Source organism: Molossus molossus, unplaced genomic scaffold, assembly GCF_014108415.1.
Source record: "Molossus molossus isolate mMolMol1 unplaced genomic scaffold, mMolMol1.p scaffold_m16_p_7, whole genome shotgun sequence".
Taxonomy (NCBI): Eukaryota; Metazoa; Chordata; class Mammalia; order Chiroptera; family Molossidae; genus Molossus; species Molossus molossus.
The window spans coordinates 57,607,313-57,631,457 of record NW_023425401.1 but is presented as its reverse complement, the minus strand read 5'-3'; the positions used below and the strand labels follow the sequence as shown (position 1 = coordinate 57,631,457).

The 24,145-nt window shown below is 38.8% G+C and overlaps 1 protein-coding gene across 6 annotated transcripts in view; it reads left to right on the top strand.

Moving 5' to 3' along the window:
* The window catches only part of SRPK2 (SRSF protein kinase 2), a 172,236-nt gene that overhangs the window by 62,799 nt on the left and 85,292 nt on the right, over positions 1-24,145 (top strand). For 3 of the 6 annotated variants that reach the window (XR_004957412.1, XM_036247617.1, XM_036247612.1), the window contains exons 2-3: positions 6,016-6,099; positions 7,003-7,154. Coding sequence is in view for 4 of the 6 variants with exons in the window: in XM_036247617.1 (XP_036103510.1) it covers positions 6,016-6,099; positions 7,003-7,154 (236 nt within the window). In the remaining 2 variants the exon portion in view is untranslated. Of the gene's footprint in view, positions 1-6,015; positions 6,100-7,002; positions 7,155-17,103; positions 17,179-24,145 lie in introns of those variants that run through there. The other 3 variants (XM_036247613.1, XM_036247616.1, XM_036247615.1) reach the window with 2 other exon arrangements.

Here is a 24,145-nt window from a genome sequence, read left to right as displayed (position 1 = left end):
GGAGAATAAGAGAGAGGGAGGGAGGAAGAGAGTGAGCTTTAGTGGATATATGAAATAAAAAGAAGTCTGAGTTTATGTGAATGTCCCTAGAATACTACCTGAAGTAATTCATTTGGCAACCTTTTTTTTTCTTTTTTCATTTTGGTTAAATATTAACTGAATGAATGAATATCTTAAATTGTATCAGTTGCCATTGAGGCTGATAATAAAGGAGATGACTTTTTCCCCTGCCAAATGTCAAGTTTATGGGTTCCTTTCTCTGCTGGAAAGAAATAGCAGCTGGAAAGAACTCCCATCTGGTTGCCATGGCAATTTAGAGCATATCATGCATGAATTTTGTTAGAGTTGTTTAGGTTTTCCTTTCTTTTCTGATAGAGCAAATTTATATGAAAAATATAATATGAAGTAGATAAACATAAAATAATCTTAGTAATATATATTTAAAGAAAAATATTTTGTGGTTTTTTTAAAAACTAATTTTATGATAGCCCTATTTGGGGTAATGATTAGTTGTGTTTTACATGGAGTAAAATAAATACAGGCCTCTGTGAAAATATAAACGACTAGTTGGAATTTTGCTTTCTAAATTTTTTATTCCAGTCACTGAGGTGGAATATTTCTTGTTACCTGAGAACATGCTTCTAAATTAGTGCCTTGTGTAAACTTTGGTCAGTTACACAGACTCTTTTTACAGAATTACATACTACTTTTCACTGTGAATGTGTCTGGGACAGTTAGTTGTAAGAGAGACCATGCGTATAGAGTGTTTAAATCTAAATGTAGATATTTCTATTTTTTCTTGGAAGCATACACTTTATGAAGGTAAAAAGTGGACATTAAAATAATGTAGTTATGTAGGCTTTTGCTTTTTTAAAAACAGCTTTTTGAGGTATGATCCACATACCATGTAATTTACATGTTTAAAGTGTATGATTTTTTTTTTTTATGTTCATAGTGTTGTGTAACTGTCACCACATTAGAACAGTTTTATTTTTCTTAAAGAAACCCTGTTATCTATTAATAGCCAATCCCTCTTTCTCTCCTCTTTCCCCTACCCCAGCCCTAAGCATGCACTAATTTACTCTGTCACTATAAATTTGCCTATTCTGAACATTTTGGTCTAAAGTGGAATCATATAACATGATCTTTTCTGACTGGCATTTTTCACTTAGCATAATGTTTCCAAGGGTGATCCATATTGTAGCATGGATTAGTACTTTATTTCTTTTTATTGCTGGATAATATTACATTGCTAGGATATACCATATTTTATTCATCAGTTGGTGCACATTTGATTGTTTCTGCTTCATGTCTATTATGAATAATGCTGCCATGAATATTTTTGCATAAGGTTTGGTGGGGATACACAGGGTGGGCAAACGCAGGTTTATAGTTCGTATAGAAAAAGACATTATTAAAAGATAAATTATAAGTAAGGATATGAAATAAGACAAATAACACAAGTAAACAATACAATAATTCATAAATAAACAATACAAGAATAAACTATGTTTTGTATACTCGCAACTGTAAACCTGCTTTTTCCCACCCTGTATGTTTTCACTTCTTTTGGGTATAAACGTGGAAGTGAAATTGGGTTTTATGGTAACTTTAATTTTTTTTTTTTTATCCTCACCCGAGGATATTTTTCCATTTTTTGTTCAGATAGAGTGGGAGGGAGAGAGAGTAAGGGAGAGAGAGACAGAAACATCGATGTGAAGGGACACATCGAGTGGCTGCCACCCACACAACCAACCAGGGCCGGGGACAAACTGCAACCGAAGTACACGCCCTTAGCGGGAACCGAACCCGGGTCTCTCTGGACCGCAGGCCGACGCTCCAACCGCTGAGCCAAACTGGCCAGGGCTATGGTAACTTTAAATTCAAACTTTTTAGGAACTGCCAGATATTCCAAAAGAGCTGTGCCATATTATACTCTTGCTACAACGTATAAAGGTTCCAATTTCTTCGTCCTTGACTGCGGTATCTCATTGTGGTTTTGATTTCCATTTCCCAAATGACTAAAGATGTGTTTGAACATCCTTTCATGTTATTGGTCATTTGTATATATTTTTTGGAGAAATGTCTATTTTAGTCCTTTTAAAATTTTTACATTTATTTTTTGTGGCTGAGTTGTAAGAGTTCTTTTTGTAGTATGCTTTGCGGGTGCACTCCATTCTGTGGGCTGTCTTTACTTCCTTGATGATGCCCCTCGAAGCACAAAAGTGCTTAATTTTGATAAGTCTAGTTTATCTTTTTTTTTTTTAATCCTCACCTGAAGATATTTTTTTCCCATTGCTTTTCAGATACAGTGGGAGAGAGGGAGAGAAAGAGAAAAAAAATCGATTGGTTGACTCTTGCACAACCCCCATCAGGGCCAGGGATCGGACCACAATTGTGGTACGTACCCTTGACTGGAATCAAACCCAAGACTCTGTGGTCCGTGGGCCAGTGTTCTAACTGCTGAGCCAAACCTGACAGGGTTAGTTTATCTTTTTTAATTGCTTATGCTTTTAATGTCATATCTAACAAATATTACCTAACCTATAAAGTAATGAAGATTTACTTTGTTTTATGTATGTGCAAGGTAGGGTTAAAATTTATTATTAATTTTTTAATCCTCACCTGACGACATTTTTGCATTTATCTTGAGATAGAGTCGGAGGTAGAGAGGGAGGAAGAAAGAGAGAGAAGCATTAGGTGAGAGAGACACATCGAGTGGTTGCCACCCACACGATTCCAACTGGAGCCAGGGACAAACTGCAACCGAGGCACACGCCCTTAGCGGGAACTAAACCCGGGACTCTCTGGTCCAAGGGCCAGTGCTCTAACCGCTGAGCCAAACCAGCCAGGGCAGGGTTACTACTTTATATTTTTGCATACTGATATCCATTTGTCCCAGTACCATTTGTTGAAAAGACTAGTCTTTCACCATTTAATTGTTTTGGCACCCTAGTTAAAATATGTATGGGTCCTCCCCTCATAACTTCTTAAATATTTCCAGTAATTCTTACATGAGATAACTTCTTGATGGTTTTCATGAAGATTGATTAAATATATTTTATGAGTATGTACTTGGTAAGATAGCTAGTCACCTTTTAATTTTTAAACGATTGAGACAATCAGGTTTTGAAGTACTTACTGTAGAAGCTACCGGAAACCATTTTGAAGAAGCCAGCCTTAAAGATGATGTGGCATTGTTCTCTCTTGCATACATCTTCCCTAAGACAGATTTGCTTGTGTTTCTGTTATGTAGTAGGCAGTAACAGGATGGATGGGATGAAAGAAATCAGTTATTGGGATCACAATTCTTGACCGTTACATTGTATTTAATCTTAATATAAAGAATTGAGTGATTTGAGAGTTGATGCTAACTGATGTGAAGCAAGTTATTAGGAGAAGCAGCTTTAGAAAAAGTAATCACTGGTGTGTCCATGAATCTCTGGTTTTAAAGCCAAGCTTTTCCTTTGGTAATCGTGAATCTGAAGGGTCTAGAGTAGTGCTATCTACTAGAAATATAGTGTGAGCCTCCAAAGTATTCAAGTAGCCACATTAACAGAAGTAAAAAGAATCAGGTGAACTAAATTTTAATAATATATTTTGTTACATCTAAAACATTTTAACAAGTAATAAATATAAAAATATTAATAAAATATTTTACTTTTTTTTGTACTAAATCTTGGAAATCCAGCACATATTTTACACTTAGACCGTATCTCAATTTGGATTGGCTACATTTCAAATGCTCATTACCCACATGTGGCCAGCGGCTACTATGTTAGACAGCACAATTTTAGATGTTTTCATATGATAACCAGTTGAAATATTACATCAACATTACTCAACTTCCTTTGGCTTCATGGTAACCTGATTCGTCCCTGATACACAGCTTTGGGGGTAGTGTTTTCCTGTCTGCTCAGTGTGGCCCTCACTGGTGGGATTAAGTGCCTTTTCACTGAGACTGGAGGGTCTGGGATTTCCGTTAAGTGACACAACATTTCACTAAATGGGTAAGGAATAAATGAGAGACACATTATGGTGAAGATACCTGAGCCTCTCAAAAGAGAAAAATGGGCCATGAAAATTAGAATCTTTTCTCTCTTTTCACAGATATAATCTACTCTGTTGAGGTAAGGCTATCTGTAGAAAACACTACTAGTGTGCTGGTTCGCAAATGGCATGATTTTGCCTTGGAGAGTTGGTCAGTGTTGGGACACATTTTTTATATTCACAAGGAGGGGCTTGGGTGTATGTGCTACCGACGTGTAGTAGCTAGAGGCCAGGGATGCTGATGGCATCTTATAGTGTACAAAACAGCCCCACAACAATGAATTACCTGGCGCAAATGTTGGTAGTGTTGAGCGCAATATGCCTCACACTGGTAGAATAAAAACTTTCAGTTCTGCTTTTATTAATTGTTGCATGGTTTCTGCAGGGAATATAAAGTGTTTTCTTTTAAATTTAGTCTGCTCATCTTTTCATATAAAATTTTTAAGGAAGAAATAGCCAACTTGCAAAGTATTTCTGGCAAAGTCAATTTGTCAGGTAGATTCTGCTCACACCCTGAAGAATGTGCCTCACCTCTTCCCTCTGGGGAAGTGGGAAAGCAGTTGCCAGACCTCGCCTGCCTCCTCTTCTCCAGGCCTCTCTTTCGCCTGGGATCATTCTCCTGTCATTTAAGGGAATGTCTTCTCAAAAGAAAATGGGCATTTGCAAAGCTACAGAAAGATGATTGCACTTCCACAAGGTCTGTTGGACTTTTTGGATGTGTTCTGGCAGTGAGGTTGCGATGATTCCCTTTCCTTTCTCCGTGAGCAGGAATGGTTCGCTCAGCAGCTGTCACCACCATTCTCTCAATGTCTGCTACCCACGGAGCTGTCACTTTGAGTATTCATAAATTCTAGCAAGTGGAAATCAATACAAATCATTTTTTACTTGTAAACATTCTTTTTTTTTTTTTTAATTAAAAAAGATAGAGACAGAGACAAACATCAATTTGTACATTCATTGGTTGCTTATTTTTTTTTTTTTTTTTTTTTTTTAATCCTCACCCGAGGATATTTTTCCATTTTTTGTACAGATAGAGTGGGAGGGAGAGAGAGTAAGGGAGAGAGAGAGAGAAACATCGACGTGAAGGGACACATCGAGTGGCTGCCACCCGCACGACCAACCAGGGCCGGGGACAAACTGCAACCGAGGTACGTGCCCTTAGCGGGAACCGAACCCGGGTCTCTCCGGACCGCAGGCCGACGCTCTAACCGCTGAGCCAAACTGGCCAGGGCGGTTGCTTCTTATGTGTGCCGATTGGAGATCAAATGCACAACCTTAGTGTATGTACCTCAATGACGCTGTAACCAACTGAGCTACCTGGCCAGAGCTGGCTTATAAACATTCTTTTTGTACGTATTTAGTCATACTTGCCAGTGTTTGCCTTTAAGGTTACTAATGGGGTGTGATCCCCACTCCTTCCTCATGACTGCTGGTGTCTCTGCTGCCTTCTATCCTTCCTGCTTTGTGATTGTGGCAGTTTGAGTTTTGGTGGCAAACCACGTAAATGAACTGTAGCTAACTTAGGCTAAAGGCAATGTAGTAAAGGCTATTTGGGGACTCTTAAATTGGCAAGAATTTAGAGGTACACTTAGAAAGGGGCAGTGGTCAGAGCAGCTCTTCTGTTTTTGCCTCTTACTACCAGGTAGGTATAAACTTGTTTGTACCCTGTGACAGTTGACCTTCTCAAGGTTCCAGGACTCAGGAGTGAGCTTTGGCCTTGTGTCCTGGGCTGTGTACTACAGAGAGGAGAGGGGATCTGGAACCAGTCTTCCATGTGCAGGCAGTGGTGTTGTCTCAGAAGATGAAAGGGAGCATAAATACTGGACAGGCCAAAACAAAATGGCAGTTGTCTACCACGTCAGTGCCTAGGAAATTGCCCTTGCTCCCAAACTAGAGACCCCTGCTCAACCTACTGAAATGCCTCTGGGAACACATCTGTCAGCCAACTCCCTCTCCCCCACACAGCTGTGGCCAGCTCAGGGAGAGCGGTGGTGGTCCCATTGTTTGTGGCTTGCAGTTTAAAGGAGAGAGATGCTTCTGGCATCCAAGGTGAGACTTCAGGTTTGAGTTTTCCCATGGGGACATGGTTGGAAATGCAGTTAAATTTTATAGCAAGTGAAAGCTTGATTTTACATAAATGCATTATGAATGCCTTACTTTGTCCTTGAGTCATTCTAGATATCTGAAAGAAGGTTTACAGTTGTAACCTCTCAAGCTTGGTGTGTGTGTGTGTGTGTGTGTGTGTGTGTGTGTCTTACAGGTTTTTCTTTCTTTGTAAAAGCGTATACTAAACATCATTTAGCTTGTGACAGTTAGAAATGACCATTGTAAACCTTGCTTTAGTATATGGACTGTATTTGTATTTTACTGATAGTGGGTGTTTTCTTTAATTTCCAGTTTGGGACAGTGTTCTTGATAAACATGATTGATAGATAACTGAATTCCTTAATGAAAATAACCATAAATCAGCTACCATTTATTTTAGTCAGCATTTATGAGGTACCCAGGATACCTAACCACATTCCTACTATCTCTGTGGGAAAAGAAATTCTGATTTTAAAATAATGGAGAATAAACCCCCTTTTAAGTTCAGGGCTGCTTTCATATGTCTTTTTATAATCCCTGTGGGATGTGTTTGTAAATCATGAAGAGGTACTCTTTTATTTCACTTAAATTTTATAATATTGTCTCCACTTAAAATATATTACAGCTCTGGGTGAACGTGTGCCTGTAGAAATATTCCTTGGCTAGTAAAGGTAGTTTTTCCCTCCTGGCCTGTACGTTGATATATTACTTGAATTCAGTTAAAATGGATGAAGTGACATTACTCAGCATTTCTTCTCAGTGTATGACAAGTTCTGTTTTTTTTTTCCATATTAAGAAACTCTCAAGTGTATCCATAATGCAAGATTTACTTCTGAGTAAGAAAGAACTTTCCTTCTGCTGTTTCAGGCCAGAGCCTCAACAGAAAGCTCCCTTAGTTCCTCCACCACCACCTCCGCCACCTCCGCCACCTCTACCAGACCCCACGCCCCCGGAGCCAGAGGAGGAGATCCTGGGTTCAGACGATGAGGAGCAGGAGGACCCCGCAGACTACTGCAAAGGTACTGGGCTTTGCCTTCCCCACTGAGCCATCCCGAAAATTTGGGGAATTGATAAGGGAAGTAATGATGGAGATTCCTTGGTCTCTATTAAATTAGCCTCTTGGTGTCATTATTGCTTTAATTCTTAGATCATTAGATATAGAATGATACATGTAAGCAATATCAGAAGGAAAATTGTAAGAGATAGAAAATATACTTAATATGGACATACATATTCTGGGTACTTTTAAGAGTATTGAAATATGCTGATAGAATTAAAGATAGCATAAAGCAGGACAGTTAAAGATAAAGGCGTAATACCCATCCATGAAGAAATACAAGTAGAAGTTACCAGGCTCCTGAGGGGAGCCAGTATAATTGTTGTTCATTGCATTTGGCTTTAACTTTTCTTACTGCTAAGACTAACAAGGACTGCTCCTTTGTCTGTATTTCATTGAATTACATAATATTTATTGTCTGTGGAAAGAAAACCTGCCCATTTGTTTATAGAGACAGACTTTTTCCTGGCATTGTACTCAACGAAAATGACACTCTGTGGGTTCTGTCATTTTGTGACATAGTGGGTTATGTTTTCAGCTATGATTTCACAGAATACACAGAAAATACTCTGGTGGAGTGCTCTTGTATTGAGGATTTGTAAAGATCAAGAGCATATAGTTAAACTCCTAAAAGGCAAATATGTCGTGTCGTGAAAGTTGAGAACAACAGTGTGATCCAGACTCCGTACTTTGTGTAGATGAGACTCCGAGAATGAGGAGGAAGGAAGTGGCTGTGACCATTGGGCTGCCTCTTGGACTTTCATTCCCTCTAATAGGAAATTATTGCTGTCTGGAATTCTGAGCTTCTAAACAGTTGATGAGACATTTATTTACTACATATTAAGGACAATATAAGGCAGATTCTGTACAGTGTGAGAATAGATGGCAGAAGTCACAGACATTCAGGCCATAAACCACTAATGAATCTTTGGCTCTATAATAGCTTAGTATGAATGTATTTAGTGATCCCAGGCCATTTATGTGTTAGTTAAGGAGGAACAGTGTACTTTTTAATTGCCTTTTAAAGAGGGAGAGAATGTTACTGTTCTGCTTTGAGAGTTGAAGAACTAATCTTCCACTCTAACCTCATTGTTCCATAGGTGTGGGTTTCTACACATGGGATCAATGTTTTCTTTAGAAAAAGGGTTTTGTATGAGTAGTAACTATGCCATTTGTATGAGTAGTAACTATGACTCTAAAGGGCTGTGCCATCTAATATGGAAAAGAAGGTACAGAGACAGTTTGGAAAAGTGAAAAGATGTTTTCCATCTTCCCTATTAATTTGCATTTCTTCGTTCAGAAATGAAGTTGTTTAAAAAGGAGATACTGGACAATTGTTATTTGATTTTGCTGCTTCTTTTTCACTGATGAAATTATCTTCTTTTAATTCACATGGAAAATTAAAAACACTTTTCCAATGCAAAGTTCTAAGCACAAAATGCAGGTACATCATGTCATGGACTTGCTGCTGCTTCTTTTTTTTAAAGAACTTTGGTTTTTAGAATTTATTTCATTATTGATTTTTATAACATATTTACCTTTTTCTTTTTCTATTTTCATTTATTTATTTATTTATTTATTTGTTTATTTTAATTTTATTTTTGTTACAGATGTTTCTCCTTTTTTACCCCATTGACATCCTCCTCCCCCCCATCCCCCCCGCCCCGTCCCCAGCTTTGTTGTCCATGTCCATTGGTTATGCATACATGCACATAAGTTCTGTGGTTTATCTCTTCCCACCCTACACCACCCCCTCTTCTGAGAGTTGTCAGTCTGTACCCTACTTCCATATTTCTGGGTCTACCCTATTCCTCAGACTGTTATGTTCATTATATTCCATATATAAGTGAGATCACGTGGTATTTGTCTTTTTCTGCTTGGCTTATTTCACTTAGGATAATACTTTTCAGGTCTCTCTCTGTCGTCACAAAGGATAAGAGATCTTTGTTTCTTACAGCTGCATAGTACTCCATTGTGTATATGTATCACAACTTTTTTATCCATTCATCTACTGATGGACACTTGGGCTGTTTCCAGATCTTAGCTATTGTAAATAGTGCTGCTATGAACATGGGGGTACATATATCCTTTCTGATTGGTGTTTCAGGCTTCTTAGGGTATATTCCTAGAAGTGGGATCACTGGGTCAAATGGAAGTTCAATTTTTAATTTTTTGAGGTAACACCATATTGTTTTCCATAGTGGCTGCACCAGTCTGCATTCCCACCAGAAGTGTATTAGAGTCCCCTTTTCTCCACACCCTCGCCAACACTTGTTGTTTGATGATTTGTTGATGGCGGCCACTCTGACAGGTGTGAGGTGATACCTCATTGTTGTTTTAATTTGCATCTCTCTGATGATTAGTGATGTTGAGCATTTCTTCATATGTCTCTTGGCCATTTGTATGTCCTGTTTGGAGAGGTGTCTATTCAGCTCCTCTGCCCATTTTTTAATTGGGTTCTTTGTCTTCCTTTTGTTGAGTTGTATGAGCACTCTATATATATTGGAAATTAACCCCTTATCTGATGTATCATTGGCAGTGATGTTCTCCCATACAGTGGGTTGCCTTTCCATTTTGATGATCTTTTGCTGTGCAGAAGCTTTTTAGTTTGATGTAGTCCCATGTGTTCATTTTCTCCTGTGTTTCTGTTGCCTTAGGTGATGTATCAGTGAAAATTATGCTGCGTATGATGTCTGAAATTTTGTTGCCTACATTTTCTTCTAGGATTTTTATGGATTCATGAGTCACATTTAAGTCTTTTATCCATTTTGAGTTTATTCTCGTGTATGGTGTAAGTTGATGGTCTAATTTTATTTTTTTGCATGTAACTATCCATTTATTAAAGAGGCTGTCTTTACTGTATGCTCTCGCTATCTTTGTCAAATATTAATTGAGCATATTGCCTTGGGTCCATTTCTGGGTTCTCTATTCTGTTCCACTGGTCTATATGCCTGTTCTTGTGTTAGGACTGGGCTGTTTTGATTACCGTAGCTTTGTAGTATAATCTGATACCTGGTATTGTGATCCCACCTACTTTGTCCTTCTTTTTCAAGATTGCTGTGGCTATTTGGGGTCTTTTTCGTTTCCATATGAACTTTTGAAGTATTTGTTCTAGTTCTATGAAATATGTCGTTGGTATTTTGATGGGGATTGCATTGACTCTATAGATTGCTTTGGGTAATATGGACATTTTAATGATGTTAATTCTTCCAATCCATGAACAAGGTATGTGCTTCCACTTTTTTATATCTTCCTCTATTTCTTTTTCTGATTTTGCTGCTTATACAAAGCATTATTACATAGTATTAGGGTGGCTTGTAGGAACTGCTTTCTTAAGCACATATTCTTCACCATGTTGGAGTGAGAGCTGTTTGCTTCACACCTGGCAGGAGATGGGTTAGGAGACGTAACCAGTACTCCCATCGCTTTACCGCCTGTGTGGACCAGGCCTGTGGATACTCCACATAGAAATACAAAGCTATACTGTGTAGGATTCCACAGTCAGGCTGACTCTAGGTAATAGTCACATCTTAAGATGATTAAAGTCGGCTTCAGTAAGGCATGTTAGAGATGGTAGCATTCTCTTCTTACACTGTCTCTCTCACTTGTATCCCTAATTTTGTAAATAACTTGTGCCTCTAATTAACATTACAGGCAGCAGATGCCATTCTCTGAATTTTGTGGTATAGACCATAATAGTTTGTCTAAGATAACTGACATAAATGCATCCAAAGAGTCTGTGGAATTGAGAATGTCTGGGTTAAGAACTGTGGCCGTCTACCCCTTCCCTCGATGGGGGACCCCGCCCCCCGCCCAATAGAATAGGTACCTTTCCCCCTGAAACCTGTTGAGTTTTAGTTACCAACATGATGCTTTATCACTCCCGAGTACTTGAGTATATTTTGCCTGCAATCAAGTACATTCTCCTATGTAATCATAATACAACCATCAAGTTCAGAAAATTAATTTATTTCTTCTTTAATCCTTACCCAAGGATATTTTTCCATTTGTCTTTAGATAGAATGTGTTTGGGGGGGAGAAACATCAATGTGAGAGAGACTAATCGATTGGTTGCCTCCCGCATGACCCTGACCAGGGCCGGGGACCGAACCACAACTGAGGTATGTGCACTTGACTGGAATTGAACCCATAACTCTTTGGTCTGTGGGCTGACGCTCTAATCACTGAACCAAACCGGCCAGGGCAGTGTTGATATATTTCTACCATTTAATCTTCAGACTCTGTTTAGGTTTTGCCAGTTGCCCAGTATTCTTCTTTATATGAAACTGAACTTTTGGAGAATATTACGTTACATTTTGTTGTTGTTTCTTTAATCAGTTCCTCATTCTTTTGCTAACTGCATGAGTGACATTTTTGAACATTGTAGGCCAGTTTTGTATAATGTTTCTCAATTTGGAATATTTAAACAAAACCTTTTCAAGGAATCCAGGCCATGGTGAGGCTTTCCTTTTAACTTTTACAAGCATTGAGAAAGGGGAAATCCCAAGATGCTGCTCGTTCCCACCAGGGAGCAGAAAACTGAGTTCTATGAATTGGCCAAGTTGTTGCCTCTTCCTGCAGCCATCACAAGCCAGCTCGACAAGATGTCCACAATTCGACTTAGAATTAGCTATCTGAAAATGAGGGACTTTGCTACCAGGGGGACCCTCCACGGAACTTGCGAATGGGAGGCCCTCCACCAAACACATAAGTACAAGTCCTAACAAACTAGAACTGGATGAGAGAGCCGCTGAGCAAAACAACGGTGGCCATTGATTTCCAGAATAGAGCACATTTTACACAGTAGCTGTACTTTGTGTCAACTCTCTTCATTTTCAAAAAGGAAAACTGTTTGCATGATTTTATTTGGTCTGTTTAGAAAATTATCAGATTCACTATGAGTCCAGAAATCTATAACCATAAATAGTAAATTATCGTCAATTTTGAGTTTGTATCACTATTGCTAAATTCCCATATTTAGTTCTTGATTGTTTGTGTTGCAGTTTGCTTTCTGCAAGAATGTGGCTTAATAAGAGGCTTTGCTGATAAGACTGATGTCTTGAATAAATTTGACATTATAGTTATGTCTTTAATGGCAAAGTAAAATTTAGAAAAAAATAACACAAAATTTAACTTGTAAGCTACAAACTAGATAAACGACATATAGAAAATAATCCACTCCATCAAGTCAGTGTGTAAATGAAGAACTATGCATTGATAGTGAAATATGGTTATCACAATAAAAAAATGAAAAAAAAAAGAACCTTTCAGGTAGTGCTTGGTTTTGACTTATACCATTACAGTTGATGTCAGTTGCTTGTTTAAAATGGTGTCTGCCTGATATCTCCACCCTAATGTTACTCTTTTCCCCTACTAATTAATAAATATTTTCTTGGTAGTTAATAGTTCCTCTGAGACTATGTAAATATCCTTTCATCAACAGATTTACTTTGTTCTTCCTCTTCTTTCTCTCCCTCTATTCTATTGGTCTCTCTTGTCCATCTGTCTGTCTTTCTGTCGATCTCAGATGGCCTTATTCATGAGCTTCCCTTTTATTCAGTGAGTTATGTTCAGTTATTTTCCCTATTTGTTTGGATGCTTGAATTACCCCAAATTTGGTCATTAGGAGCCCCTTCAAGTTGGTTTATGTCTTTTTAAAATGTCCCTATCATTCTTTGAGCACTTTCTTACTTTCAAGTATAGTCTTGAATTTTCCCAGCTCCAGCCCTGGAATTGGCTCTTTCCACAAAGAACCCCTTTTAGTGGAGAATCGTATTTAGAAAGCAAGATCTGGGCATTACATTTGATTATTACTATTGGGGTATCATTGTGTCTAGGTCTCTCAGAGCCAGAGGGGGGTGGGGAGAGGGGAGAGAGAGAGAGAGAGAGAGAGAGAGAGAGAGAGAGAGAGACACACACACACAAACAGAACTTCCTTTATGTTTATATGTGTTTCTCTATATTTATTTTTATTTATGTACATATTAAAATCCATGAGCTTAATCTGTTATCTCTAATTCTACTCTAATACCAGAAGATTCAGCACAGTGTTCTCCCTTTCTGTATTTGTAGTTTCTTTTTTTGACAGTAAGTGACCAGGCTCTCATTATCCTGATTATATTTACTGATTTTATTAATTTCCTTGAATGTAATGATTCACTTGTTGCTGTCACCGCCATTTTGGGCATCTCTCGCCTGTCCTCCTCACCAAGCTGTGCTCAGACATCCTTTGTTGCTTGGCCCTATCTAATGGCTGTGGACCGAATTGTTCAGGAAGGGGGAAGAGCAGGATGACTTTCATAGCTTAGGGATATGTTTTACTTGTCTCTTGAGGTGTCTTGTCTGTCACTTCACTGATCCCCTTGTTTTCTTTGACTTCATTTCTGGAGAACCTTTGCCCCACCAGCCACTTATCAGTACTTCCAAAGTAAACAACAACGAAATACCACATATTTTCTCTCTTTACAAAAGAAATATTTGTTTATGATGGGAAATATAGGTACATTGGGGCAGAGTGTGGAATCCCAGCCCCTTTAATAGCTGCAGAAAGCATTTGGGGCACTGCCATTCTGAATCATTGACCAGCCTAATTGCATCTTAACGTATTACCTATTTACCTGTTCAAGTCTTTTCCCATTTAAACTTGTGAAACCTCAGACATCTGGATAAAAAGGCCATCATTTAAAGCTCTAATATTCCTAAAGATTGTTTGTTGCTCCTTCTACTTACCTTTAGAGTAGAACTCTTCTTTCATAGCCAACTAGTTCCTGCCCATCTTCTTTTTACTCTCCCTCTGAATCCAGGGGAGCTATGGATTTGGGGCGTCAGAGAGACCTGGATGCAAAACCTGGCTCCCCAACTCTGTATCCGTGGATGAGTTCCTTACTCCCTAGGCTTTAGTTTCTTTAGCTATGATATAGTATCTCTTTAATGCAATATATCATAACATCTTTACCACCTAAGATTTTATGTAGAGTAAAATGAGACAAGTATGTGAAGTTTATGGCATACTACCTGACACATAGATTTTTAAGAAATATGAATTTTGTTTTCTTCTGCCCTGTCTTTATTCCATCATTCTCCTCTCAGCTGTGTTTCTATCTGTACTTTGATGCTGCGCTCGTTCATGCTGGTCCCCTTAGTGATCTAACTGCCTTGCTTGTAGTGGGTTTCCCGAGCCTCTGCAGAGAGTGCTGTTGGCACTGCTGTTTCCTCTTCCTGTCTGATACCCATGTCACCTCTGGTCAGTTGTCTGGGGGAGGAACTGTAGTAGCGGGCTTGCAGTTTATTCAGACTTCTGCTTCCAAGCCCAGAGGATAACAAGGCTCAGGTACTGGGTCAGCCTGTAAACAAACACTTCCAGGAGGTTCTTGTGTAATATGTGCTCCCTCATGAGTTTGAGTTTGCCTCTTCGTCAGGGCAAAACCTCCTGTGGAGAAATTTTAGTGGACTGTGGGTTTTCAGAGTATGACCTTGTACCCTCTGCATCAGGACCACTGGGTTGCTGGTACATGTTCTTTGGCTGTGCCTTAAATCCTGACTTGGAATCCCTGGGGTAGGATCCAGACTCTAAATATTTAACAAGTTCATTAGGTGGTATTTTCTGCACATTGACGCTAAGGCCAGCTCATCTAAGGCATGTACAATTTCTTCTAAAACTCCAGAGAAGTGACTCTTTACTTCTTACTGAGTGATTGATTCAGTTTGTAAGGGAAATTATTACTTTGAACTACCATATGTTCCAAAATTTTTCCAGCACCCTCAGCACTTATATGCTAAATGATCCAGTAAATGGTGGTAATAGGAGCATTGCTTTGGTATAGCTGCCTGCACTGACTGGCTTCTCAGAGGCCCTGTTTTGTGGCTCTTCTGTGTCATTCATAGATCATTTGCACCTTGTATAGTTTCATAATTTGTATTATTTCTGGAGACATCAATTTCAACACATTTGTGGTCTGACTTGGTACTAAAGCATGTGTCATTTCCTTAAAAAGTTATTCTTTTAATCCTAATCGCATCTTAATTAGACCTCTCTATTTATCATTCACAGTAGTATCTACCATAGCACCTGTCCCCAGCAGTCATCATGATGTATAGTTATATATTTATTTTTGTGTTCATTTGTGATCTTTTCTTCAGTCTGAGAGACTCCCCATGGTCATGGGCTGTGTATTTTGTTAACCCCTCTGCATTTGAACTATCCACAGCACAATAAGTATTTTTCACTGGATGAAAGAATTGTCTCTAGTGGTAAGCTGCCTGAGGGATCGGCAGCGCTGATGCTACCTGTGGATCTGAGAAGGCATGTCAGGTGAGGCGATTGATATGCCATGCAGGACACAGATCAGAATACAGATCCTTTGTGTCTGCCTTAAACTCATCCACAATGTTCCAGATTTCTTAACTCTTACACATGTTTAAGTGGACTACAGTTTACTTTCAAAATTTAGGAATATCTTCTTCAAAACAGGATAAGCAGTATAAATGTTCGCACACTGGCTGAATTTTAATAACTCAAAATGTAATGTTGGTGGTTATAAGTTCTCATTGGCCTTGTCTCCAGAATCTATGATGTGTTACTGTTTTATAGTTTCTACTTTTTAAGTTTATTTTATTTTTTATTATTATTATTTTTTATTCTCACCTGAGGACATTTTTCCAGTTTTTTGTTCAGATAGAGTGGATGAAAGGGGGTGGGGGGAGACATTGATGTGAAAGGGACACATCAAGTGGCTGCCACCCACATGACCCAACCATGGCTGGGGACAAACTGCAACCAAGGTACGTGCCCTTAGCGGGAACTGAACCTGGGTCGCTCTGGACCGCAGGCCAATGCTCTAACGGCTGAACCAAACTAGCCAAGGCAAGTTTATTTTATTTTTAAAAAATACATTTTTATTGATTTTTTTTTTTTTTTTTTAGAGACAGAGGAAGGGGGAGAGAGAGATAGAAACATTGATGTGAGAGAGAAACATCGATTGGTTGCCTCTCGCATGCTCCCCCACTGGGGATTGAGCCTGCAACCTGGGCATGTGTCCTGACCGGGAATTGAACTGGGACCTCAGTCCATGGGAGGATGTTCAATCCACTGAGTTACACTTGCTGGGCTACTTTTTTTTTTGGAGAAAGAGAATAATAAACCTTATACAGGGTTGCCTTAGCAGCGTGTCATGCAGGTTAAATGTTTATGGAGTCTTTAGTGTCTGTTCCTTTTTATATGAAACATAACCTTTATTCAGTCTTAATTCTTTTCCTTAAAACCATTAACATTGTACACATACTTAATTCATCATGTTGCATGTGTTTTTAAAATTGATTGGCTTCATTTGTTTTTCTTGAAGCCTTAAAAAGAGACTGTTTATAGGAACAAAGTAATACTTTCATGGAGACTGAGGAGACTGACACCTGTGGGTGCTGGGAATTGTTGCTCACTAGGGTATTGATCCATTAGCTTTAGTTAGCATGACAGTTGAACTCTGAGGCTTTGCTTTGTATAAAACCTTGGAATTTACCAAAGGAATAGAAAGGTAAATGAGAAACAGCCCTCACTTCTAGGAGTTCCTTTCCTAGGGTATGAACTACTTAGTGGCAGAGGTTTTCCCACTCTAGCACCTAGATAGAACAATCTGGGGCCTCTTGAATGTTGAATCAATGAATAGACTAGATTAAGAAATTACTCAAATACTCCTTTTTAGCTCTACTGTGTGGTTAATTAACTGTGAGAATAAAAAAGGGAAAATTTGCGAGGGCTTCAAAGGAATGAGGTTGTATTTGGTCAGAGGTAAAAGAAAAGACTTCGTAGAAAATTAAAAGGGGCCTTGCCAGTTCAGAATAATTGGAATCTGGCTAAATCCTGGAGGCAGGGAAAGGGGGTCTCTGGGAAGCTCTCAGTGTTTTTGTTTTACTTAACAAATGGGCTAGCTAAAAGCTGATGGTCGATCAGTTAAAGAATAGTTTGGGAATGTCATGTAAGAAGACATATGAAGGTAAGAAATTTATGAAGTATATTAAGACATCACTTAGTATATTTATTGATTTATTAATTTATCCTTACCCGAGGACATTTTTCGATATTTTTTGTTCAGATAGAGTGGGAGGGGGAGAGAGAGAGAGAGAAACATCAATGTGAAAGGGACACATTGAGTGGCTGCCACCCACACGACCCAACCAGAGCCGGGGACAAACTGCAACTGAGGTACGTGCCCTTAGTGGAAACCGAACCCAGGTTTCTCCGGACTGCAGGCCGACGCTCTAACTGCTGAGCCAAACTGGCCAAGGCACTTAGTACATTTTTAAAAACATACTTTAAGGAAAACAGTAGTTCATGTTTGCATAAATTTCTTTGGATTTTATGTACATGCATCATTTATTATTTTAGTACAAATAGTCTTTCTATTCTTCATGAATTTTATTTTTCTTTCTTGCTTCGTTGCTCTGTGCACAAGATTGAAAAGAAGTGATGAGAGTAGGCATCCTTGTCTTGTTTCTAGTCTTACCATAAATGTGTAGATTTTTAAAAGATGTTTTTATCAGGTTGTAATGGGTCATAGATTTAAATATAAAGCTAAAAGCATAAAGCTTATGAAAAGAAAAAAGTAGGAGAACATAATATCTTCACAACCTTGGAGAAAGAAAAGATTTCTTAGCGAGTATATTAGAAGTATTAACTGTAAAATAAGAATATTAATAGATTGGATTTTATCAAAATAAAAATCTTTTGCTAATTAGAAGACTTTTTTGACTGCATTTTCTGTTTATGAATATTAAATCAACTTTACCTTGAGAGGAACAATTATATACTCTTAGAGTTTATGGTATTTAATTAATTTCTAAAATTTTTATCAAATAATTATATTTATATATGTATTAGAAATTACCACTTTATCAATGTTGGTGACAAAAAGCACTTAAAAGACATTTCTTAAAACGAAAAGACCACTTCAGACTAGGAGAAAACACTTGCAATACATATAGCTGAACGAACATTACAGGGAGAGAACATAGGAAACTTTGTGAGGTTCTGGAGGAATACTTTTTACTATTGATTAGGGCATATATGTTTGTCAAATATCGGAATTGTATACATAAGATATTTGGCTTTCATTATATGTAAATTTTACTGCAATTTTAAAAATTTCAGTAGCTAGTCCTGGTCTGTGTTGCTCGGATGGTTGGAATCCATCCCACGTACTGAAATGCAAGTTGAATTTCCGGTCAGGGCACGTGCCCGGTTTTGGGCTTGATTCTCAGTTGGGGGTGTGCAGGAGGCAGTTATCAGTGTTTCTCTTTCATATCAATATTTTTCTCTCTGTCTTTTTCTCTCTCTTTCTCTAAATTCAATAAAAAATATAAGAGGAAATGGGGGAGACGGGAAGAAAGAAATTAACCACCGAACTTATATGCATATACATATAACCAGTGGACACAGACAATAGTGCGGTGAAGGCATGGGAGGGGTGGGAGGGGTTCATTGGGGGGGTGAAATAAGAGAGACATCTGTAATAATTTTAACAATAAAGATAAATTAAAAAATATATATAAAGCACTATATAAATGTCAATAAACAATAAATTGCTAGTTACATCTAGATTATAGGATTTCTGTAGTGTGTGTGCTTTCATCTGTCTGTCTTATTTCTCTGTTTTCTGTGTGGAGCACATATTTCTTTGTAAATAGGAGAAAAAGAAATATTTTTAAAAGAAAAGCTTATACTCTGGTTTCTCTTCAGATCACATAAATATTTCACCTTTTACTGAAAAAGAAAAACTTAGCAGTGAGGAACTAGTGTAGGTTTTGAACAGGGAAGTGATATATTTAAAGAAGATTAATTTGTGAATCTTGAATGACTGGAGTTCGAGAGAAGATTGTGTGTGTGTAAACAAATAGTGTCCCAGAGGCAACATCTTTATCATTTGACAAAGGATTGAATATAAAGGGCAACAGTGCAAAACTGAAGTCTTGGGGTGACTGGAAGAAGAGTAGTGATGTCTTCTGTGCATCTTTTTTAAAAATTTATTTAATTTTTTAAAAATAGGCTCTGAATTGTGAAACTGCTTGTCATTTCTTCTTTGTTTTGGATATTGTCTGGCTACTAAAAAGCTCAGAGCCATATGTGCAACCCACTTCTAACAAGTGAACAGTAACTTACAGCATTGCATTCTGTGTCCTAACTTCACCACACCATTGTTCTACTTTATTTTTTCTGGGCTACTTTTCCTTTGCCCCAATTTCCTTCTAATTTTGTATCTGGTACTGTGGTTGTATTAACTGCCTCAATTCCTTATTGGAAAGAAATAGATTTGGCACTATTAACAGGAACAATGAAATCACAATTGGTCTAGGGGAAATTTTGATGAGTTTGATTTTATTTGAGTTTAATGAAAATGGTAAAGATATGAAAAAGGCAGTTAGAAATATGAATCTGGATCTCCGAAGGGAGGGCAAGCAAATGGTATAGTAAAGAATTTTAAATTGCTCAAAAGGAGTTCTAGACTTTGTCTAAATAACCTTGTTGGTAGTAATCTCTAAGTCCTTGAAATGTCCTGCTTTAAAAAAAATTTTTTTAAGTCTTTTCATTTTTTTTTTTTTTAGAGAGAGAGGAAGGGAGAGCGAAACATTGATATGCGAGAGAAACATCAGTTGGCTGCCTCCTGCACACCCCCTACTGAGGATCGAGCCTGAAACCTGGGCATGTGCCCTTACCAAGAATCAAGCTAGGACCTCTCAGTCCTTGGGATGGTTCTCAGTCCACTGAGCCACACCAGCCAGGCATGTCTTGCCTTTTAAGTGTCTTTTTTACCCAGGGGCACCATGCCAGATAGTCTAATAATGTGTTTTGTGGTAGGGGCTTTTGGAGACTGAGGTTAGCCACACTGCCAGTCAACCATGTTTACATAACGGAGCCCTAATAAAAATTCTGGACTACAAGGCTGGGGTGAGCGTCTGTGGTTGGCAGTACTCTATGCATTGTCACATATCGTTACCTAGAGAAATTGATGCTGTCCTGAGCGCAGCTGGAAAAGGACACTGTATACTCTGCATTCAGGACCCTCCTAACCTCTGTCCCATGCATCTCTTCTCTTGACTAATTTTAATCTGTAGTCCTTATGCTATACTAAACTGTAACCACGAGTATAACAGTCTTCATTGAGTTCTCACAGATCATTAATGACTGAAACTGGGCATGGTATTTGGAACCCCCAAACTTGTAATTGGTGGTCAGCAGTGATGATGGTCATTGGGACTCCTCAACTGTGCAGTTCCGTCAGAAGTGAGGTCTTGTGGACTCTTCCTAAATGTTAGACAAGTATTATAGATTTGATAGAAAACAAATCATTTAAGGCTTGTTAAGTGAATAAAAGAGATGCAGAGAGGCTGTTCAGTGACCAGCCTTTGATAAATGTAATGGAATACAAGAGGAGAAAGAACAAGTTGAAAGAAACAGACATAGCAATCAGGGAGGTAGGAGAGCGACCAGAGATGTGTGTTCTACTTGACATGGAACAGACTGAGGAACTGAAATGATGGTGTCTCTGTTCTGAATGAAAAATTCCTGAACATGCTTATTGGTATAACCCGAATTTTACATTTTTTAGGTGTACATGGGGCTTACTTGCAATCATCCTAAATGTTAGTGGATCTTGTCCCCACCTGTCAGCCCCCTGCATAGTCTGCCCTTTTACTTGGATGTTCCCAGATGGGGGTGCTGCAGAATCAGGGCCAGGTCACCCTATGAAATCTGTTGTGTGATGCTCCTTCCTGCGCCTTGCTTCTGAGGGGTCTGCCAGTTACCACTGTGAGAATGCTTGTGCCTGAGCTGTTGGGGCTATTTCTGCTATGCTCAGAGCCAGAGCAGAATTATGTGGCTTAGAGTAGTGAGAGAGACCAGCCCAAATGCCTCCTCCATCTCCACTTTGTCCTCCAGGGGTCTGCGTAGCACTGCCTGTGCCACTGCACCTCAGCGCGCCCTTTGTGGAAACAGTTCCTCCAGCCATCCCACGGCCCTCCACTGGTCCCTGCAGTCTGGGTTCTCTCTCTCTCTCTGTATTGCTTGTTTCCATTTTTAAGTTATTTTTATTTTTCAATTACAGTTGACATACATTATTATATTAGTTTCATGTATACCCCAGAATGATTAGACATTACATAACTTATTAAATAGTCATCCTGCCCTGGCCGGTTTGGCTCAGCGGTTGGAGCATCGGCCTGCGGTACAGAGAGACCCGGGTTCGGTTCCCGCTAAGGGCACGTACCTTGGTTGCAGTTTGTCCCCGGCCCTGGTTGGTCGTGCGGGTGGCAACCACTCGATGTGTCCCTTCACGTCGATGTTTCTCTCTCTCTCTCTTCCTCTCTCTCCCTCCCGCTCTGTCTGAACAAAAAAATGCAAAAATGTCCTCGGGTGAGGATAAAAAAAAAAAAAAAAAAAGTCATCCTAATAAATCTTGCATAGTTATTAGACACCATACATAGTTATTAGAATATTATTTATATTCCCTGTGCTGTACTTTACATCCTAATGACTATTCCAATTTGTACTTCCTAATCCCTTCACCTTTTTTTTTTTTTATCCTCACCTGAGGACATTTTTTTTTCCCATTTATCTTCAGATGGAGCTGGAGGGAGATAGGGAGGCTGAGAGAGAGAGAGAGAGAGAGAGAGAGAAACATCATTGTGAGAGAGACACATCGAGTAGCTGCCACCCACACGACCCCAGCCAGGGCCGGGGACAAACTGCAACTGAGGTACGTGCCCTTAGTGGGAATCAAACCTGGGCCTCAGGTCCTCAGGCCGACACTCTAACAGCTGAGCCAAAATGCCCGGGGCCCCTTCATCTTTTTCATTCATCCCCTCAACCTTCCTTCCATCTGGCAACTGTCAAAACGTTCTCCCTATCTATGAGTCTGTTTCTATTCTGCTTGTTCATCTATTTTGTTTTTTAGATTTAATTGTTGATAGATATGCATTTATTGCCATTTTATTGTTCAATTTAATTTATTTTTATTTTTATTTTTTGTATTTTATTTTTTAAAGTATTTTTTAAAATTAATGAATTTATTTTTCTTACACGTTTCTCCTTTTCCCCCACTGATTCCCCGCTCCCCATCCCTCCCCGCCCTGACCCCAGCTTTGTTGTCCATGTCCATTGTTCATGCATACATGCATATAAGTTCTGTGGTTTATCTCTCCCCCACCACCCCCTCCTCTGGGGATTGTCAGTCTGTACCCCACTTCCATGTCTCTAGGACTACCCCATTCCTCAGACTGTTATGTTCATTATATTCCACAAATAAGTGAGATCATATGATACTTGTCTTTCTCTGTTTGGCTTGTTTCGCTTAGGATGACACTTGCCAGGTCCCTCCATGTTGCCTCAAAGGATAAAATATCTTACTTTCTTACAGCTGCATAGTACTCCATTGTGTATATGTATCACAGCTTTCTTATCGATTTGTCTACTGATGGACACGTGGGTTGTTTCCAGATCTTAGCTATTGTAAATGGTGCTGCTATAAACATGGGGGTACATATATTCTTTCTGATTGGTGTTTTAGGCTTCTTAGGGTATATTCCTAGAAGTGGGATCACTGGCGCCCTGGCCGGTTTGGCTCAGCGGTTAGAGTGTCGGCCTGTGGTCCTGAGAAGTGGGATCACTGGGTCAAATGGAAGTTCAATTTTTAATTTTTTGAGGTAACACCATATTGTTTTCCATAGTGGAGGCACCAGTCTGCATTCCCACCAGCAGTGTACTAGAGTCCCCTTGTCTCCACACCTTCGCCAACACTTGTTTGATGATTTGTTGATGGTGGCCATTCTGACAGGTGTGAGGTGATACCTCATTGTTGTTTTAATTTGCATCTCTCCGATGATTAGTGATGTTGAGCATTTCTTCATATGTCTCTTGGCCATTTGTATGTCCTGTTTGGAGAGGTGTCTATTTAGCTCCTCTGCCCATTTTTTAATTGGGTTCTTTGTCTTCCTTTTGTTGAGTTGTATGAGTTCTATATATATTGGAAATTAACCCCTTATCTGATGTATCATTGGCAATGATGTTGTCCCATATAGTGGGTTGCCTTTCCATTTTGATGGTTGTTTCTTTTGCTGTGCAGAAGCTTTTTAGTTTGATGTAGTCCCATGTGTTCATTTTCTCCTATGTTTCTGTTGCCTTAGGTGATGTATCAGTGAAAATTCTGCTGTGTATGATGTCTGAAATTTTGTTGCCTACATTTTCTTCTAGGATTTTTATGGATTCATGAGTCACATTTAAGACTTTTATCCATTTTGAGTTTATTCTCGTGTATGGTGTAAGTTGATGGTCTAGTTTCATTTTTTTGCATGTAACTATCCATTTATTAAGGAGGCTTTCCTTACTCCACTGTATGCTCTTGCCACCTTTGTCAGATATTAATTGTGCATATTGCCTTGGGTCCATTTCTGGGTTCTCTGTTCTGTTCCACTGGTCTATATGCCTGTTTTTGTGCCAGTACCAGGCTGTTTTGGTTACCGTCGCTTTGTAGTATAACCTGAAATCAACTTTGTTCTTCTTTTTCAAGATTGCTGTGGCTATTCGAGGTCTTTTTTGGTTCCATATGAACTTTTGTTCTAGTTCTGTAAAATATGTCATTGGTATTTTGATGGGGATTGCATTGAATCTATATATTGCTTTGGGTAGTATGGACATTTTAATGATGTTAATTCTTCCAATCCATGAACAAGATATGTGCTTCCAGTTTTTTATATCTTCCTCTATTTCTCTTTTGAATGACCTGTAGTTTTCAGCGAACAGGTCTTTTGTTTCCTTGGTTAAGTTTATTCCTAGGTATCTTAATTTTTTTGCTGCAATGGTAAATGGGATTGGTTGTTTCAGTTTCTCTTTCTATGAGTTCATCATTGGTGTATAAGAGTGCCGTCGATTTCTTGACGTTAATTTTGTATCCTGCTACTTTGCCAAATTCA